We start from the raw sequence: 20,987 nt of genomic DNA on the forward strand, positions 1-20,987 counted from the left end.
CCGAAACGCCGCTCCCGCCCCCGACACAGCCAGGAAGAGCCACAACACTGCTTTTATTGCAACCACGGCGGGAGGAGACACGGAGCGGCGGCTACGGTGCTCCGGTGCGGGGACAGAGCGCGGCGTAGCCAGAGATTAAAAACATGGTAATTTTATAGACAAAGCCCCAAGTACAGCTGTACTGCAGAGAACACAAAAGCTGCTGTAGTGGCCGTGATCCTTATTCTGCTGCCAGTGTGAGCTCGGAGTTAGGGCAGTCCTGGAAAGGGGGGTTTATCCGACGGAAGCCATGATGACATCCACGGGGAGCTCCTCTGCGCTGCGGGCCGTCACCTGCATGGTCACCGTGTCAGTGAGGACAAGACGGGAGCGCACCAGGAGGTCATGGCCACCCCGGAACACACCTGGAGAGAAGGGGAGGAAGGGGTGAGCATGTTGCAGGCTGCTCTCCTCTGCAAGCCTGAAGATGAACACTATTGCTTGGCATAGGCAGGTTTCCCACAGGCCGTCTGGCAAATGCTAGTACTGAACAAGGAGAGACTCTAAGCAGCTCAGTTCTCATTCATTATGACATATCTGGGACTCCTACTACTGTAAAACCCATGAAACCAAAGTGTAAAATAAATTCCAGGTGAGAAGAGATCCAGAGCTCCAGTACCCATCTGTTCTGCTGGGTGAGGCTGCTGTCTTTCCCACACCAGGCTTGCTCCAAAGCAGGGTGCCACAGATCATGAAGACAGTGAATTCCACCCAGCTGAGTCTGGGGCTGATCCCAACATCCCCTCCCACCACAACACCCTCCCTGATCCCAAGACCAGTTGCTCTGCACTGCAGAGACAGAAATCATGGCAGGAGCAAACCTCAAAATCTAACCCAGAGCACAGTGGGCTCCATCAGAAATTCCTGCCCCGATTTTCAACAGGCAGCTCTGAGCAACCTCCCAGAGCTGCTCCTCAAGCAGAACCTCACCCCACAGCTCACCTGCCAGGTACAGTGTGTGAGAGTTCTTGTTATCTGGCACTTTATCTGACCGCTCACAGGGCTGCATCCCCAGGAACTTCACAATATTGCTCACTGCCTCTGTTAGAAAAAATAAATAAAATGGGCTCTGTGTGACAGATATCTTAACAGGGACACATAAAGAGCACCTAAAAGTGACTCAACCTCTCCCTACATATTAGAGTTCATGCTCCTTGTCCTGAGGGAGACACACCACTCTTCAGAATCATGGTTTTGGAGGCCTCAAGGACTGTAAAGACAACACACAAGAACTCCCACCATCATGGGAGAGTTCTGTTATCTGATGTAGCAAATGTGCAACAGAAAGAAGAGGGGGAATGAGTCAGACAAGGGCAGAAGGAGAATGCAGCTGGCTGCACTTACTGCACAGCCCTGTCAGCCTGCTTGCTTCTCTGGACACTTGCAAAGGCAGGAAATGTCTTACAGGAGACACAGGTCTTCAGGGGAAATATGAAAAGGCCTCAGGGAGAGTATTTCAAACCCCAAGGAGCTGTTCAAGGGAGCACAGAAATGGCTACAAGACAAGGACACCCTGTAAGGCATCAAAAGAACTGAGTTTTCACAGGCTTGTGAGGAGGACTCTTTAATACATGATGAAAGAGAAAAGAGTTTACCCCACCAGCCTGCTCACCAACCTCATGTTTTCTGCTGTTTTCATTTTTTCTTACTGGTCTCAAGAAGAATGGTGGGAGTTCATAACTAAACTATAGTCTGTTTGCTTGAAGGGTTAAGTAAAAGAGCAAAGCAAGATATTCTCTTGCCTCCACCAGCCCGGTCTCCACTGATCACAAAACACTCATTAGTTTTCTTGAAATCTGAACTAACTTATTATCACAGTAACTGCAGCTCCCTATTCAACAGCTGTGCTGTAAAGTCTGTGAAGGGTTTTGCCCCATTATCCTTTCTGTGACAGACCTAAAGTGAGCCAGATTGGGCCTCTGGACTCTGCCTGCTAGAGGGAAAATAAGAGCTCTGCTGTGCTCACACACCCCCTCCGTACCTTCAAGGGTTTTAATAGCAGATAAAGTAAAGGTTTCTTCCTTTTCAAACTCATCACCCACTTCATCCCAGGCTGCTCCAAAGTTTGGCTTCAGAACTCGCTGGATGTGATCAGCCACTGTGACCTCCAGGTCTTCAAGCTAGTGGTAGAAGAGGTTCAAGTGAAACGTCATTGTTCTTAACCCTGTTATCCTCAGAGTGAATTTCAGACTGGATTCCCTGAGATCAGGTGATTGCAGGAGACTGACTCCTCTTCCACTTCTGGTTTGCTACTGAGCAACTGGTAGGTCTGAGAAAGGCACAGTGATGCCATTTGCAGGGCTTACAAACCAGGTTCCTGAGATGAGCACAGCCCTTGGTCTGACAGAGATCTAAGCACTGGACAAATGGCCAAAACAGAGGGAAAAGCAAAAGCTTAAAAATAGGTTCTTGAGCATTTTCTTCCCTGAAATGCATGTAAGCTTGTGTTTTGCCTCTCTGGCTCATCATTTTGTAAGCCGGTAAAGCGAGACACTGTCAGATGTGTGTGATCACCTAACACTGGCACCAGGGTAGCTGAGCAGCTGCTGTGACTGCACCTGTGCAAGGCAGAACAAGGCTTGTCCCTCCTGAGTGTGTAATGAAGGGCAGGCAGTGCCCTGCAGGACACCAGCCTGCATTATTTCCAACAACCGCTGCAGAAAAAAAAATCTCCTCCTGATTCTAGATGAAACACATGGAAGAGTTTGTTTAGGTATCACTCCATTGCCTTGCTGACTGGTAGGAAGCTGAAAGAAGCATTAACCTTGTATGTTCTATTGTGAAAAACTCTCCCCACTTCTTCTGGGAAGACAGTGACTCACTGCACAGCAGTGCTTCTGATCAGATTCACAGCAGTGACAGGCAATGCATAGAAAACAGTCTCTGGAGCTAACAGGCCAAGCTGAGGCTGTGAACAACATCCCTTTCTCTCCAAAGAAGAGAGGTGCTTCTGCAGTACCACTGCTTTCAGCAGTGTCAGTGCTGGCAAGGGAAGAGCTCCATCTTTCCCAGAATGAGAACAAGAATTGCAACTTTCCTATGCCAGGCAAACCTCTAGACAATTAACTGTGCCACCACAGGAGCAACTTGTGGAGAACCAAAGATGCCCAACAACCCTTTGTCTCCACAACCCCGAGTGTGCCATTGCTGGAGCCCATAGGGCACAGTCAGACAAACCTGGAGGATGCTCTCAAAACACACATATCTTGCACAGTCAGGTGTCCATCTACAGTGCAACAGGAGAATACTCCAAATGAGGCAAAGCAAGCTCTGCAAATTCCCATCTGCATCAGAGACAGCAAGAGCTTCCTCTACATGATGCTGCCCACTTCAGTGTTGGTGGTCAAATCATTGCTTGCAGGGATCTGAGCTGAGATCACAGAACCGCACAAAATGACAGCAGTTTCCATGATCAGGTACATGCCCAGCTTCTTACCACATACTCATCCTCATAGCCCTCGTCGTCCGTCTCACCCGTGTTGGGATCACAGTCCTTGACAGTGAACTTCATCATGCAGCTGAATGTGCAGGCCACTGAAAACAACAAAGCAAAAGCAAAGCTCACATTTCCACCATATCCACACTCCCCTGAGGTAGAATGGGGCCTGGAGGTTTGGGGCAGTCAGGCTCTCCCTGTCACTGTCAGCAGCACAGGCTTACCCACTGACCTAGAGAGAGCTCTCCAACAGTTTCTGTCTCTCAAGGACAAGCTATTTATTTATAATATTAAGCAAACAGTGATAAAGACAGGCTCATGATAGTTGTACAAGACCATAATCCTCAGATCAAGCGCTATTACTAATGAACCTCAAATTGTGTTGTGAATACTAACTGAACATGTCCCACCAGCACCTTGTGAAGAGGCAAGATCCGCATACAGGGATCGGTTCATGCGCCTCTGAAATGAAAGCCCCTTGCACTGCAATGCTGCAGCTCATTAATACCACTCAGCTGGGAGAGGAAGTGATGACTCATCCCTAGAAGATGGGTACTGCTGAGTGAACAGCAGCAACACGACAGGAGAGCAGTTCCAGAGCATAACCCAGGGAGACCAAAGAACAGGTAAAGCCTGATTCATGTTCTGGATAGCAGCAAACAGGCAGTGGGATGTTCGATTCAAACAGAAATCCCATAAATTCTAGCAGTGTGTCTGAAATACCCCTTTGCTACTCAGAGCATCTGGGCAGTCTTAGCACTTTACAAGCATCAGCCTCCCCATGTCTAACACAAAGAAAGGCTGAAGGATATGCCAGGGTGCACAAAAGACAACTCATCTGCCAGCTCTCACAGCCCAACTTGGCAGTACTACAGCACAAGGGAACCAGCAGAAGAGAAGGAAGGCTTGACAGCCCCCAAAACTGCAAAGACAAGTCATGCTTAGCATCGCTCAGGGCTGCACCCACACACAGGCTATAAATATCAGGCTGGGATGTAAGGTAGAATGTGTGGGGATAAGCAATAGAGGAAAAAAGAGTGCAGACTGTTTACCTGCTGTGGGATCCTCTTCAGACAGTGCCACCAGTGTGTAGCAGGTACCTGGCTGGTTGTACACCAGGGTTTTGGCAGGTACATAGCCAATGACCTCATACCCCTCTGTTGGCTCCATCTGCACTGTGACATTCTCCAGGATCTGATCATTCAGGGTGTTTGTGCAGTCAAACTAAACAGGAAAGGGGAAAGCAGACACAGCTTGAAGCTGCTCACTACTCACTGAAGAGCAGACTTAGCTTAGGCACAGTGGGAACCTGGTTTCAGCCTGTGAACCTCCAGCTCTCTCTGTGTTTCCATGGTGCACCTCACTATCAGCTGGCTCATTACAGAGCAACTTGACTAAAGAGTGGTCATTTAAATGCTTTAGGGGGGAAACTAAAACCCTGCTGGGGAGTCCAGTGCTCCAGCAAACTTTTTTTTTTTTTTTTTTAAAGGAAACAAGACTTAAAAATAACCAGTACATACCAATCCAAGGCCTGCCCTTTGCAATTCAGGCAGGATCATAAATTCAGTGAGGGCAGGGACATCTCAGATTTTGCCTGTTTCAGTTCCACCAGTTAGCATGGAACTTTTTCCTCCAATTTCCAGTCATTCCTGGGTTAATTCTTTGCTCTACAGAAATGCAGGTACTGTGTTGCCTACATCATCCTACTTGAAGCTACAGGGACACAGTGCCTTCACAGCAGATGGAAAGAAGATCCTTTACATGGCTCAAACAAGGTACAGCTTGAACAAGTTTCAGCAAGCTTGATATTTTCAGCAAGTCTAAACTTGTTGATTAGACTTCATTCCAGCTGCAATGCCAAATTTCTTAAGCTCATACAATTACATCTGGTGGATGGACAACAGAAACAAAGGTCAACCCCTGTGAGGGCCGTGTAAGCAGTTCTGAGCTTTGAGGAAGGAGCTGGCTAAGGACAAAACACTGCTGCTCACAAGTTAGCAAAGGACTTGCTGTGCCTTGGACTCCCTGAAGCCCAGGCAACGGGACTGGCACATCAATCCTAACATCTCACATGTACAGGGTAGTACAGCCAAAGCCAGGATGGACAGAAGAAAGCACCTGTGCTACAGGCTGAAACAAAACAGCAGATGAAGAGCTCTCCCTCAACTGGATCCCTTTCTTGGGTATCCTTTTCAGCTTCTCAGATGTAGTAAGCTTCACTCTTTCATGCCCAAACTATGCACTTGGGGACTCTGAAGAAAGAACACAGATCCTCTTGCCAACTCCTCAGTGAGAACAGCCCCATCTAGTGCTTGCTGGCTTTGACTGTACCTGTAAGCATTGCTCAGACACCTCCCACCTTTATTAATTTTCTTTGGGGTTCTGCTATCATGGATAAGAAAGTAAGGACTACTCATTGCAGTGTCATGCATAGAATACAGACACACTGTGGGTGCTGCATCTCTGGAAGTGTTCAAGGCCAGGTTGGATGGAGTTCTGAGAAACCTGGTCTAGTGAAAGGTGTCCCTGTCCATGGCAGGGGGGTTGAAAGTAGATTATTGTTAAAGTCACTTCCAACTCAGGTCATTCTATATCCCTGAGAAATGTCTTCACAATGAAGCTTTTAGCCAGTCAGGAGCTTATCTTCTAAGAGTTTACAGCACCATACGCCATAACTACCCACCTGGAACACCATGTGGTTGACAAAGGTATGCTTGGTGCAACGAACCACATATTCTGTCTCCAGCTCTGTCAGGGCCACAGGCTCTGGGGAAGACTTGAAGAGTGGGCCCAGCCCCCGAAACTCTGGGATGGCCCCCAGTTGCTCTGAAATAGAGGACACAAATTACTGCCTTCCTCAAGACACAAGGAGGTGTTAGCAGTTTCAAACCCCTTGTTTCAGCTGCCAGAAGCTACAACAGTAAGGAATCCATCAAATATTCACAAAAAATCCCTAGAGACTTTTAAAATGAAAAAGAGTCATCCTTTGCTCTACATCTACTGCAAGACAGAAAAAAAGAGGACTGCAGGTACCCCCACCCTCCAGAAGTAAACAGTTGACCTTAAGTTGGGAGCCCATGTCACTCCCTGCAAGAAGATGAGAAGAAGCCAGAGGGGCTAAGGCAGGCTCAGCAAGAGGTGGCTACAGAGTTCTGACACATGAACACAGGAGAGGCCTTGCATCAATATACCTTGGAATATTTCTTGCCGTGTTGCTGCCACTTTCTCTGGCTGTTTCACTACAGCAACAGGGGGATTTTCTGCAAATGAAAAAGAAAACAATCAAACAAACAAACCAAAAATATTTGAAGGTGAAGAGTAAGCAATGACTGAATGAGAAAACATATCAGTGTCTGGAGAGGGATTTGACTAAGGAAAGCAAGGGAGCTCATTTATCATTTGAAATAGACTAGACACCCATATTTGTCTTCCTAAGCAGCTTTAGAACTGCAGCAGCTCCAGTGAGGATTGCCAACTACTACATTAATGTGGGAGCAAACAGATTTGCAGGCCTTAGTCTTTCCAGGAGATGCAATCTCACAAAATTCAAATAGGATAGAGCTCAGCAATTCCCAGCAAGCACAATGCAGGGAATCATTAGCATTCAGAGGACCTGACTCCTCACCTGCTCTTTGCTCGATGATAGGAGCTGTTGCCAAAGGAACAGATTTCAAGTCAAAGGGCTTCTCAGAGGGCTCCAGGGTGTACTGATGCAGAGCCCTCTCCAGGCCAGGGATAGACACTGTCAGCCCTGTGGACAGAAGGGACAGATCACTCAAACCACAACAATGCCAGGTCTTTAGTTTAACTCCTTTTATACCAGGAAAGAGACACAGATTTGTTTTAAGGACTTCCTGCAGTACCATTAAGGATGTAGCCAGCATTGAGGGCCTTCTGCTTCTGCTCCAGAACATTCAGGTAGAAAGTGGCTCTGTCTCTCACTTCATTGTCATCATCCATCACACACCTGAGAGTGGAAAACTTTCTTCAGAATCTACATGGCTAAAACACATCAGGGCCAGAAAAAAACATGCCATAGGGGTGATCCAGCAATCTCTTAGTAATTGTATTAGAAAAGCAGTAATCTGTCACACGTGGCTTCTGTCCACTTTGTGGTGCTGAATGCAGTGGTGATCCTATCACAGGATCACAGGTACCCCCTGCACCTTCTCAGACCCACAGACTAGACAAGCTCTCAAGCAAACAGGGTTCTACACCCAAGTTGTTGATAAACTCTGAGGCACAACTGACCTTCTCAGTAACACCAAGATACTGGGTAACATCTCCTCATTCTGAGCTCCAAACTTGGCCAGGGCACTTACAGCACCTGTAGCAAAAGTCATGAAAACAGAATTAGAAAGCAAAGGAGGCAGCTGAAGTTTCCTCCATTTCTTGGCCTTGATCAAATGCCGTATCAGAGATGCTACACTAGTAAACTGTGTACACTAGTAAGACTGTGACTAGAAAGGAGCAGATATGAAGTGTCTGCAAGCCTTTGTCTAGTTTCAGAACCAGTACATATTCCTTCCCACTTCTCAGCCACAGGCTGCCTCTTCCACCAATACTAGTGCAGGATCTTTGCTGTATGAAATTATTTGCTCAGGCCTAGAGGAAATCACAACTCTCAAAAGCAGAGGCATTCATACACTATGGTTGTGTGAAGATCTGGCCAAGAATAAAGAGTTTTCCAGGTCTGTCATTTACCTGCCCGGACTTCTTCATGCTCCAGGACAACCCTGTTGTAGATGAAGCGAATATATTTGGAGGGGTTGTTGGTTTTGGGCCCTTCCTGCCCCAAAAGGTGGAGGATACGAGTGGCCAGCACAGTGAACTCGCAGTCCTCAATGAATTCACAGAGGTGAGACAGGCCTGTCTCTTTGCTCTCTGAGTTCTCCTCAATAATGCTGATGATGCAGTCTACGATGGCTCTCTTGTATTCAAAGCCGCCCTGAGGAGCAAAACGGAACTGCTCAGCTGGAAACCTCAAAGTATTTTAGAGACTCTGAGCTAGCCAGACAGGAGAAACATTCCTTTGAAAGGTCACTCACACTTAGCACTTTTTAATGTGTGTTTGTAAGGAGGAGGGCAGTAATTCTGCCCTCACTTTTGACCCTCATTACACCCAGAGGGCCAGCTAATATTCAAACTCTCTTTCCAGCTCCCTTCAGAATGACTGCACAGAAGAAAAAAAAAAAAAAAAAAAGTCCTAACCCAAGAATAAAAGGATTCATCTGGCTGAAGGGTTTTTATCTCCATCAAAATCCTCTGCTGCTAGAATTAGTGCTTAAAAACAGCCATATGGGAGGAGAAAAAGCCCAACCCTCTCCCCTTTAGCACTAGACATCTGAGGATGAATCACAAGAGAAATGTATGAAGAATCATATCTGCCACAGCGGGAGGCAGCAAATAGCTCCATTAGTGTGGGATGATAGGCAATCAATACCTCCCCAGGTACAGCCACAACCTAACATGCCAGTAATGCTTGGTTATCTTCAGGCATTATTTACTAATGTCCTCAGTACACACCAGGGGATTAAACTGCACACTACCCTCTGCCAATTACATGCACAGTGCTGGACATTTGTACCTTTCTGGAGCTACTTTGAATTAAAAAAGCTTTAAAACAGAATGGTTTGAAGTACAAAACCACATTCAAAATGATACCGTCTACCCACAGAAAATCTGGGAAAGGAGAATGGTCCATTTTTCACAGGAGCAAAATGAGATGCTCTGGTTTGTTCCCAGCTGAGAGGCTGTAATTGCCAGGACGTGATGTCAGAGCAAGCAGTGGTGCCAGCTGTGCTGCAGGCATGTTTGCTCATTTAGAAACAGCCTCAGCAGACCTCTGTAAAGCTGTCTTTCTGCAATTTTTTGTCTGATTGAATGCAGAGAATGGTTATAGGTACTCGTGATCCCTTCACTGCAAGAGCACAGACATCAGAACAAAAGTGGTCCAGTGTCATCAATAAATAGGTTGTTATCAAATCTTTGTGTACAAGACAACTTCTTGGTATTTGCTGTCAAAGTATAAAAGAAAGCTGGTTCAAATGTGAAACACATATGGACTGCCAACAGATCTGCTGTTGCTTGCATTTGCTTTGAGAGTTAATAAACCCCCAGGAAAAAAAAATAAATCACAGAATGAAAACCACACTAAAAATATGCCTGGCAGTATGCTTATAACTATTGTGCACTACTGGGCATTTCTGCAGTTAGACTGCAAGGCTTTCAGAGAGAGCACAGCCTTATCAGTAAAAGCTTGACACTCATAGGGAGTACTGCTCATGCACACAAGCAAGGCAGACATAGCTGCCTGCAAACTTACCTCCTCCCGAAGCATAGTGAAGAGGAAGTTCATGAGCACAGCGTGTTTGCGAGGGTACTTCTGACACAGAGCATTGATAGCCTGCACCACTACCACCTGCAGGAAAAGGGGGCGAGTAAAAAACAATTGTTTCACCATGCAGGAAAAAATAGCTGTATTGTATCAATTTTGTGCTGGCCTCCCTAGCCTGGAAATCATGTTTTTGTCTTCATTTATTCAAAAAATGCAGTTCCAGGAGATACAATTCTAAGAATTGGAGGAGATAGATCTTTATGCACTGGCCAGCCCCTACAGAAAGCCCACACCCACTGGAAAGGAGATTTGACTCTCAGAAAGCATCTCCCCAGAAGAAAGCATGTGACTTCGAAGATGTAGGACTGAGGCATGGCTTAGGCAGACAGCCTCAAATACTTTCTCCTCCCTGCAAATATTCTGCTACTTCTAGAAGCAGCTCCATATAGATTTAGAGCACACACAGAAACATTGAGAAAGACCATGAGGTTTCTTCAGGAATGTGGGTGTCCCTCCTCGTCCCACTTCCTTACCTTGAACTCATCTGAGATTTCTGACATGAAAGAGGAGATCTGCTTCATGAGCCGGTCAATGCTGCTCTCACTGCCAGTTTTCAGCAGCGTGGTGATGGCCAGGGTGGCTATGCTGCGATTGGAGTCTGTCACAAGGTTCTCCAGGTCCAGGTTACAGGCAGTCACAGCAGATGGGTGCTTCATGGCCACCTGCAGCAGCGAAGGAAGAATGAAAATCCCTCAACAGACACAAAAGGACCAGCTGGCAAAAGCCAGAAAAACTCATTCCTTCCCATAGAAATAAGTGGTATAGACTGCACATGGGAGACATCTCAGACAGACAGCTGATCTGGAATTAAGGTAACAAGCTCTTGTTTCCTGCAGAATTGCACCCCTTGGTGGAAGAGAAGCAGTAGTAATAAACAATCTTTTATTATTTTTAACTCTCTGATTTTCCTCTATATAGTAAGAAAAGAAAGCTATGAACTCCCGACAAAAAGCCAGCCAGAATTCTAGCTGTGCAAAACAGCTCCGTGGGTGGAAGCACAGCAGTTACCAGACGCTGCCGTTCTCTCTTTTATAGATTTTGTAAGGAAAAGGGAAAAGCTGGAGCAAAGACTGCCACAAAAGCAGGCAAGAAGCATCATCTAAGTTTGATCCCTATTTTATAAGGAGCTTCTTCACCCATGGGAAGCTCAGAAGGGGAAGCAGTAACACCAAGACCAGTAACATTCGAAAAGACCAGTGAAAATTATCAGGTTTTTTCTTCTTTCTGTGGAGTGTTCTTTGAGGTTTTATTCCAGACAGAAAGCAATGAAATGTAAGGCTGTAGCACAAGACAGAGGTTATTCACACAAAATCATCTCATAATCTGACCACCTTCTTCTTCTGAAGTCTGCACCTCCCTGCACATGAGACACTATTGGAGCTCCCAAGAGACTGGTTCCTACCTTGTTGAGGGTACGGACGGCTGCGTATCTTAGTGCTGCTTTCGGGGAGCTGCAGAAAAGCTGCAGAACTGCAAGGTGGGAAAACCAACAAAGGCAGAGGTTTAGGCACTATTATTGAGAAGCATTTCATACCTAAAGCAAGAGCTTCAGTGAAGAGACAGTTGCAAACGTAAGGTAACTAGAAAAATGCTTAAGAAGCAATTCCACCTTTAACAGATCCTCCTTTCTTGTCTGCTTTGCCTTTGTCACATCCCTCCTGATAACTAAATCTTACCTATCTCCCTCTTCTTCCACAGTGCTTCTATCCTCTGCTCCTTGTGAAAGCCAAATTCATCACCTTGTCATCTTTCCTATTAAGTTATTTTGAACTGCTGTTTTTTTCATGCAAATCCTGCTCCTTTCCCAGAACTGACCCATGAAGTAACCCACATTTGAACACACCAGGAAATACCTTTACAAAAAGAAAGCTATTCACACACACCACAGGCTCTCAGCAGCAGCATAAAGCAACAAAGGACAGAGCAGCATAACAAGCCTGAAACTACACAAGGCCCTTGTTTTTTGGGGCAATCAGCAGGTGTCACACCTGGAGGCTCATAATTCCCTCACCATGGCTATGAGCACCACACTTACCTGAGACAGCTGGAGCCAACTCCTTGGCAGTGCAGTTGGGCAGGTTAACGATGGCAGATGCAGCTTCATACACCACCATCTCATGCTTGTTTCTTAGGCAGCTCTCAATGAAATCAAACAGAGGGCTATCACGGCTAAAGGACAAAAAAAAGCCCCACAAGATTTAATTAAAGCAAAGGTACTAACAGAAATTCAGAATTCGGCAGCAGAAATGGGCAGGTGCCATAGCCCATGGAAGGGTAAAAGCAGCCATAAACCCACTCTGACCCCCAGATTTTGCAGTGGTCATTATACTGTACTTCCAGCATGCTTGAAAGTCAGGCTGCCTTTTGAGAAGACACCCTCTGCCTTACATGCTAAAGGGAATCTACCTCAACTCTCACACAGGAAGAAATGACTGTACATACCATAACTCTTATCCACCAGGAAGCCACACTGCAAACATGCTGGATAAACAATTACAGAAGACAGAGAAAGAACAGCTATACAAAACAGTCCAGAGAAACAAGACAGAATTTGATGTGCAAGCAAGACTCCCAGAAGTCATCTCAAAACAACCATGAAGACATCTTATATTTTATATTTTCTCTGCTTTTATCCAACAATAAGAGGGTAGAAGCTGCATGCTGCTCTTCAAAGACAGAATTAATGAGATGGCAAGTGAGCCTGCAAGAGGAGATGGAAGCAGGGTAAAGGAGCCCGCTCACCTGCCAGCCTCCTCCTCCAGCAGCTTGCTGGCTATTCGGATCATCATGCAGTAGGCAAATGGGGACTTGAGGCCATGGCGTGTGAACTTGCTGAGCATCTTGTTGACTGCCAGGCGGTCGTTCTTCCGCACATGGTACAGCAGGCCCAGAGCATGATACTGTGCAGGGAAAGAGAACATAACAAACCCATGGTGGGTTCTTTCCCCTTTTGTCCCCTCTGTCACCTACAGGTGCCTGGCTGAGCTCCAGCAATTTGCTCCATGCCCAGCTGTTGCTGGCTATTCCCCTGGTGGAGGTGGGTGTCCTACCTGCACCATGATATTATCACTGGAAGCTGCCTCCTGAGCCTCATTCACCCAGCGCTTTACCACATCATAACTGGTCTTCAGCAAGTGCTGCAAGGAGATGAAGCCACAACAACCCATGAGATAAGGATAGAGAAAGCTTTGAAAATTTCAGCTAATATTCAGAAGCAATGAACCTTCCCCATGAGTGTGCAGCAGCTTATAGAAGCTTATAGAAGAACAAGGGATCAGCATGCAGAGATCTGGCCATATAGATATGCTGCAGCCTCAAGAGGTTGATGATCTCTGGCAAAGTCAGTGCCAGTCCCTCAGTTCACAGACAGAAATAGCAACAAAATCCTGAAACTCCCAAGATGTCCAGTCCCACCACAGATGACTGCTTCCCCATCTGACTGTCCCTCAGGCCTGTACTGCACAAAGTACATACCAAGGAAGACACGAGAGCAGAGCTGGACACGCTTGGCACTTTGTCAACAATTGCCTGCTTCATATAGCGCTCGATGGCCTGCAACATGGTACTCTGCAGGGAGAGAGAAACAACAGCTGATATGGGAAAGCTGTTTGGAGTGTGAAAGGGGATGCAAAGGCAAGAAAAGCAGAGTGGAAAGTGGGATGGGATAAAGTAGGAAGAAGTGAAGGGCACAGAGCTGCCCCACAGGAAAAGCAGCACTTACATCAGTGATCTGACAGAGTGCTCTCACAGCAGGGCCTCGGTAATTGTCATCCTTCCCAGTCATGTCTTTGGTTAAGCTGGGAAAACAGGAAGCTCTCAATATGGCACTCCTGTGCCAGCAGCTCTCAAGTGCACACACAGTGCACACAGAGCAGCAGGCAGCCAGCATCATGGCTGAATGCCAAGCAGGCAGCTGCAGGTCTCAGGCAAATCCCACTGGGGTGGGAAGGCAGGAGGAAAAGATCAGTATTCAGGTTCCAAGCCCATCTATAAGTTGCATGGGCTCCTGTTCACTTAGTAAGGCTGGAGCACATACATATACGTCTGAGGCATTTGTCCCTACTGAACACTCATTCCTGCCCTTTTTCCAGGGTCCTGGTCAGTGTGAGACCATCTGTGAAGGGCCAGGAGTTCATCACATCGCAGCACTTGAGACTGCCTTCTCAGCCCTTTACAGGCCTTGTACTGTCAGGCTCCTGACTCCCCAACAGGGCATTTCACTGGGATGATCAGCAATTCAGGAATGACTCAAAGTGGGAGTTTTGTTCTCTGGTGAAGTCATATTCTGTGCTGCTACAGGAGAAGTAAATCCTTGTCTACCTGTTGAAGGCTTTGAGATTTATGCCAGAATTCTTCAAAACTCTTCAAGGCATTTAGACAGGAGTTAATGAAAAAGCCTTTGAAAAAACAGCAGTGCTACCATATCATGTAACCAAGAGACACTCCAAACATCCATGGGCATGAGATATGGGGACACAGCACATTGTGCATACATCACAGTGAGTTCAATGTCTGTATCTTAATGGTCCTTTATAAAGGAAAACTTTTTCCTCACCAAGGACATTCCCTATTATCACCCTGCTTAGGGACTACAGCTATCTTCAAGAAGCTAGACACACATTACTGAAGGGCATGTCAATATTACAGCAAGAAAAGTGAAGTGGCTGACCTGCTAGTAACAATGATCACATCTTCTGCAATAGAAGACATCTCTTTGATAGTGAGGTAACACATCCTGCGAAGAGTTGGCTGGCAAGGAAATAAGCAAGAACAACATCAGCTGAGATGATCCCAGATAGGAAGGGATCTCAGTTCTCCCTGCTTACATAATTTTATGGTGAAGATCACAAGATACCTTCAGAATGCCTCATTCACTGAGTGTGAAAGATGTACAAAAACCATACTGATTAACAAAACACCTCTTCCTCTTCTAAATCCCTAGGTCTTAGGGTGAGAGTGTAGGGATACTAGATTTAGCTGGATCTACAGTTTCATCTTCCACTTGTTATTCACATGAACAAGAAGAAAGCCTTGAAACTATTTGCTGGTTGAAAGTCTTCTGTTGCTTCAAAAGCAAGAAAGCAATCAATTTATACTCCTGAATCTGGGGATTTCTACACTGGTCTCATGATTTTAATACCTTGCAGTTTGGAGGACAACTAATGAAAACTGCTGTGGGTAGGCACTAACTCCCAGCCTCCTCCAAACACACAATTGTTGACTCTCAGCAGAATATTTTAATGCTGGGCACAAAGCACAGTAAAATCCACCTGCCTACCACAGTCTCATGAGTTAAATGGCAATTCAGAGAGAGAATTCTCTGCCTCAAGAGTAGTGCATACTTCAGTTAAGCTGCTACAAGATCTGGGAAGGGCTAGGAAGCTGATCGCCATTTCTAAACTTTTACCCTACTCTTCCCACTCAGATGAGGCAGCTTCAGAAAGGGCAGAAAAGCTGATTGTATAAAAATGTGTATCTCAAGGGACAACTTGTCCCACCAGGTAAATATAGAAAACAAAAGGCAGACTTACATCATTGGACTGAAACAGCTTGGTCATAGCAAAGAAGGATTCGGTAGCTTCCATGACACCAAGGTGCTCCCCCTAGTCGTTTGGAAAGAAGAAAGGAAGCCCCAGTTATCACAACCAGCTTTAGGCCTGATACACAAGTCCATATAGACGTATATTTTCTCTCTCGTACCTGGTTTATGAGATACAGGATCTTGGTGAGGATATGAGCACATTTTCGTGGGTTTATGGGAGTCTCATTAAACACTCGAGCCTGGAAACAAAGCACAGACAAGGACTGACCCTGACACCTCCTTGCAGACATTGTCCTGCCTGTCCCAACAACACACTGTGAGTGAGGTATGGCAAGATACTTAATGACTCTGGATCAGATTTCCCTTTAATTCCTGTTAAACACTGACCCATTTAAACAGCTGGCTTTGCAGTCTGGGATTACAAATCTAAGAGCAATAAAGGTTTAAATTCTCATCACACTTTCACCCACACAGGTCTGCATTGTATGCTATCTAAAACACCACTCTTCCGACAACAAACTTAAGCTCACTGAGGCTACAGGAGCCAACACCACTTCCAACCTCACTAGCAAACAGAGAATGCTGAAACAACAGGGGCTGGGGATTGAGATGTTCACCTGCCCTTGAAAAGAATAGCATTTCTTCAGAGAAAATTCATAAAACTATTTAGCAACCACTCACACCCCTCATTAATTTTGTCATCCACAAGAGATTTGGGGTGTCCAAGGCCAATTAACCAATCTCATTGGTTAGAGGTGAGCTTTCCTAGATAATTTTATTTCTTTTATTACTATTTATAGTTCACAGTCTTTAATTTGTTACAGAGACCATTTAAACCTTCTCCCTTCACCTGTCCAATAATAAAATAAGAACTGTTTCCCATTTCTTTCAGATGAAGCAGGACTGTAACAAACCCTCATTTCCTTGCTGAAGTTTCCCAGTGACCTACTCAAGAGAGGGAGAGACACTATCCAGTGGAGTACACAGAGGAGATGGTCTGAAGATTTACCTCTTGCAAGACTGCACTCTTCTCCAGGTGCTGGAATGGGTTGGAACTCCCACCTGCAAAACAAAGAGAGTAAAAGTCTCCCCAAGGATAGTGCCATGGGAAAGCAACTTTTTAACCATGACCATACTTTAAAAACAGTCTGAGTATTTTGGGGTGATTTTTTTCATGAACACCAAGCAATCAGAGCACCCCCTTTGAAGTAATATTAACTGGATGTCTTTATGGCAGTCGGGGAAGGCAGAGCAGACAGGACATTCTTCAATTTGCCCTCCCCTCCAGAAGCAACTGACTGTGAGCTGAGGTGGAGTGATTAGCTGTAAAATAACTATGCTCCACTGTATCCCCAAAGACCTATTTCCACTCCTGGGCTGGGAGCTTGCTGGCAGTTAGAGCATCAGTAGGACAGGCCTAAAAACAAAAGCTTAGACAGAAAGAGAAATTGCTTGCCAGACTGGTGAGTCAGGAGTGTTTTATCCCTCCCATATAAACCAATCAACAATCCACCAGCAAAGTATTTTTGGCTCTATCACTAATTAAGAGAACAAGACAGCAGACTAGATAGGCTGGACACAAAGTAACTTTCATTGTTCCGCTTAACAAAGTAAATTATACTAATAATTAAAACCCCCAGCAATTAAGGATGAAATAATCAGAGGGAAAAACACTATCATTCTGCATGGTCTCTATTAGATTGCCTCCCAAGCATTTGTGAGCTACAGCTTTTCACAAGCTGCTAGTTACTGATATGCAGGTTTCAATTAGAATCTATGTTCAGCCTGGCCCTGGGACAAAATGCAGCCTTTTTCAGGGCTGTTCCACTGTTTGTTCCAAAGCCTGATACACTAGAGAGAACACCTCCTGGGCCAAAATCTGACCTGACCCAAGCTTGAAGCATCCTAGGCTTCCTAGAGGAAGCCTTATATACAAAAGCAAAGACACCTCCACTCTGGCTCCTTCCTGGTTCATAAAATGCCCTCCTCTGGCGCAAGAGAAGTATGCAAAGGCAGCAGGTGGCTGAACAAAACACAAACATTTATGTGAGGTTGAAGAGGTAGAACAAAACAAGGGCAAAGTCTCTAGTATGAGTATGAACCAGTTCTAGCATAAGTATGTGAATGTGTTCCAAAAAACCTGATCAGCAGCCCAGTATTTCCATGGTCTAGCATGTCTACAATCCTTAAGTCAGCCATGAACAACACAGCATCCACCTCTTTACCCTTCATAGTGCAAAGGATCTTGAAATACATTGTATGTGGGGGCTCAATCATCACAGCACCCCGCATCAGTTTTCTTCCATAGAGAGGGAGAAAGATGCAGGGAGGGCAAAGTGTTCATAAAGTTCCTAACGTTGCATTGCTAACAACAATTTATTCTAATTTTTAGAGAAACATAATTTTGTGGTCAAAATAACATGTCAAAGGGAGTGGGAGCAGGTCATCCAGGGCTAGCTAAATCATTCATGGAAAGCAAAGACATAGAAGCCAATTAACTGGATACTTGTATCTCCTGCCAGCCCTAGCCATAGGTAATGTCAATAGCTTGATGGGTGTGGCAGGTACAAATGAAGAACAGCCCCCAAAATTAAAGCCAAGAGCAATTCCCCTCTAACAGCTGCTTCACCAAATTCTCTGTTTACCAAGACATCATTGGAGGTCCTGGTAAAGGGAAACAAGGGCAAGGCATTTAATGCACATTAAGCTAAAAAGCAAGCACTGTCACACAGAGCAATCACCAAGATCTAAGCTGAATCAATTTGCTTCAGGACACACTGATTTGTTATGCAGAGCAAGCTGTGTGGAAAGCTTCATAGGAAGATGGTAAGATACCACAAAGCTAAACCATGAAAGGAAACACTGTCATATGGTGCATCACTTCCACCTGAATTACACATCCCGTAAGATATCAACCTCTTCTTTACTAACCAGCCTAAAGTTTTGAAAAGTCAGGCAGTCACTTCATGTTTCCTTGGTGCTCTCAGATTTTCTGATCCATTGAAAGCAGCAGTGATTGTGGGGTCAGAAACAATGAATTGGATTCCACCTGGCTATAGCACCTGGTTCATGAGCTGGGCAACTGTGAACAGGGCTAATATGCTCGGTTTAGTCTCAGGTTCTGCACCTGGTGATGTGGCAGGTAACCTCGGTGTGCTGTGCCGATACAACCAGTTTAGCCTCTGGCTGCAGCTGTGAGAAGGAGGCAGCAGACTGCCTTGGTGTTCCTGTGGTGCTTCCATAGTGCTTCCCACTGCGTTCTATGCACACCAGCAAGCCCCCGCCGCCAAGCTGGCACCGAGCTTCCCCTCACAGCTCCCTTGGGGGTGTCCCCTTCACAGATCCCTTCATTTCCACAGCAGGGCTCTCTTCCCTCACAGCCCTCCTCGTAGCCACGAAGGAGTCCCCCCTCACCAATCCCCTCCGTACCCACAGAGGGGTCTCTTCCTTCACAGCGCCCCCGGCCCCCCCTCACCCGACTCCTCGTCCTTCTTGTCGAACTTCTTCAGCATGGTGCTACCGAGCGGCCCGTCGCTGCAGCCCTCCCGTCCCGTGGCAGTGGCAGTTCCAGCCTAGATCTAGATCTAGATCTAGACCCCGGTCCCAATCCCGGTCCCGGCACCGGCACCGCCCCTTCCTGCCCCCGCCCTTTCCTGCCAGCCTGTCACTGTTACTGCGGCCGCCGCACTGCGCAGGCGCGGAACCGCCCCCCAGACGTGTCCGGGGCGTGGCGCGGAGCCGTGACGCGGAGCCGTGACTGACAGGAGGGGGCGGGGCCAATCGGCAGTGGCGCGGTCTGATTGGCGGAGGCGGGGCTGGCGGGGGTCTCGGGTCGGGGTCAGCGCTGGGGCCGCTGGGCCTGGAGGGGACCCCGGGACGCCGCCCGGCACTCTGGGGCCGGAGGGGACCCCGGGACGCCGCCCGGCACTCTGGGGCCGGAGGGGACCCCGGGACGCCGCCCGGCACTCTGGGCCTGCAGGGGACCCCGGGACGCCGCCCGGCACACTGGGCCTGCAGGGGACCCCGGGACGCCGCCCGGCACTCTGGGGCCGGAGGGGACCCCGGGACGCCGCTCGGCACTCTGGGCTGCGGAGAGCACTGGGCATGGGGCAGGAGGCACTGGTACCGGGGGAAACACTGGTGATGGGTGTGGCACTGGGATCCCTAAGCTGGGCAGAGGAAGGGCACTGGGAAGATAAGGGGACACTAGGGGTAGAAGGGGCTGAAGCGTGGGCACATGCTGGGACTCGGGGAGGAAAGGTGAGACACTGGGGCAGTGCATGGAAAGGAGATCCTGACAGGCTCAGGGTTCCAGGAACAATTGTGGGTGGCAGGGGAGAACCCTCTTCTGGGGGATGGACAGTTGTCCCTTAGGCTGCCTGCCCTGGGGTGTCCCACTTGGATACACAGATACTGGAAGGTCTTCCTGCGACCCCTGTCCCCCACTGCTGCTGGCACCCTGTCTGTATTCTGGACCACAGACTCCGGGCTCAGCCTCACAGCACACACCCAGTGGCTGCAAGGGGGTATCTCAAGGGGCCAGGCACTTCCCAGGCATCACCTGAGCCGCAGGGATGGCAAAGTACCTTTTACCCAACCTTGCCACCCAACCCACTGTCTGCTGGCACATCCCTTCCTGAAACTTCTTGCCCTCCCATGGAATGTGGGGTCACCCCAGTTGCTTCTGCCCGTTTCCCATAGCCAGTGCTCACTCCACAGTGGAAGAGCTCACTCACCCTGCAGCAGGTACTCTTCAAAGAGCATGGCTGTGTCCCCCACCAGCTCCAGTGGCCCTCCTGCAGGTGTCCCCCGGCCTCTGCCTCGCTTACACCACCCTGTACTTTGCACAGGAAGGCTGCACTCTGCTCTACACTGCTCTTATCTCCCAGCTGTGCTGAAAGCAGCAGCTCCAGTGGCACAACACGATTTCCCTGTAGGCCCAGAGCCGCTGTGGGCTCCCTGGGCCAGGGGTTGGCTCCGCTGTTGGTACAAGGTCTGACCCCTCATTTGGAATTTAATGACCTCCCATGCTGGCCCTGGCTGAGCACATGCCCTCACAGCATCTCTGGGAAAAGGGAACACAAAATGGGAGTGTAAAGGGGTGCAGAACAGGTATAAAGCACAACAGGTTGTATTTGACGCCACATTTTATTGTGCATGCTCACTCAAGACTCTGGCTTTGAGGCTTGTCCAAGCTGTGTGGAGGATTTTGTGTGCTTCAGTCAGCCAGAGAGAAGAAGCACCCAGGAAAAGCTGCCTGGATGGATGCAGCCCCTTTGGAGACATCTCAGTGGTGGATGAGCAGGGAGCAAAGCCAAGCATAGAAATACCTGTAGTGCCTGGGGCTGGGAGCAGCTGTGCTCAAGCACTGGCCAAGGTAAGCCCAGCTGTATCTTCTCCAGTGGTGCAGAAGTGATAGTTATTAAACCAAATCCCTCTATGGCTGCTGCTTGTGTCATGGGCACTGGGACTGGGGGGATGAGGTGCCCTGGCCACAGTCCCCTGCAGACACACTAATGCCACTCCACGCTTTCCTCTGCCTGTGCCCCAGGCAGCCCCACTGCCCTCTCCAG

The 20,987-nt window shown here is 47.6% G+C and overlaps 1 protein-coding gene across 2 annotated transcripts; it reads right to left on the reverse strand.

Annotated features, from left to right (window-relative positions):
* Positions 1-36: 36 nt before the first annotated feature.
* Positions 37-20,404, reverse strand: COPG1 (coat protein complex I subunit gamma 1). Of its 2 annotated transcripts, none has more exons than XM_086845749.1 (24): positions 20,151-20,404; positions 16,424-16,476; positions 15,573-15,653; positions 15,404-15,475; positions 14,542-14,621; positions 13,594-13,669; positions 13,347-13,439; positions 12,923-13,009; positions 12,615-12,772; positions 11,908-12,041; positions 11,275-11,342; positions 10,346-10,534; positions 9,801-9,896; positions 8,180-8,423; positions 7,727-7,802; positions 7,339-7,442; positions 7,101-7,226; positions 6,667-6,735; positions 6,159-6,301; positions 4,528-4,699; positions 3,476-3,573; positions 2,021-2,159; positions 982-1,080; positions 37-404 (listed from the first exon to the last, which is right to left on the reverse strand). In XM_086845749.1, the coding sequence occupies exons 1-24, from the start codon at positions 20,176-20,178 to the stop codon at positions 274-276; spliced, it is 2,616 nt and encodes an 871-aa protein (XP_086701875.1). In that variant the 5' UTR covers positions 20,179-20,404; the 3' UTR covers positions 37-273. The 2 variants fall into 2 exon arrangements, with proteins under 2 accessions (XP_086701875.1, XP_023791132.1); XM_023935364.2 differs by lacking the exon at positions 20,151-20,404 and adding an exon at positions 18,890-19,205.
* Positions 20,405-20,987: the final 583 nt, after the last annotated feature.

The sequence above is a fragment of the Cyanistes caeruleus genome, chromosome 11 (assembly GCF_971803275.1).
Source record: "Cyanistes caeruleus chromosome 11, bCyaCae1.hap1.1, whole genome shotgun sequence".
NCBI classification, from domain to species: Eukaryota; Metazoa; Chordata; class Aves; order Passeriformes; family Paridae; genus Cyanistes; species Cyanistes caeruleus.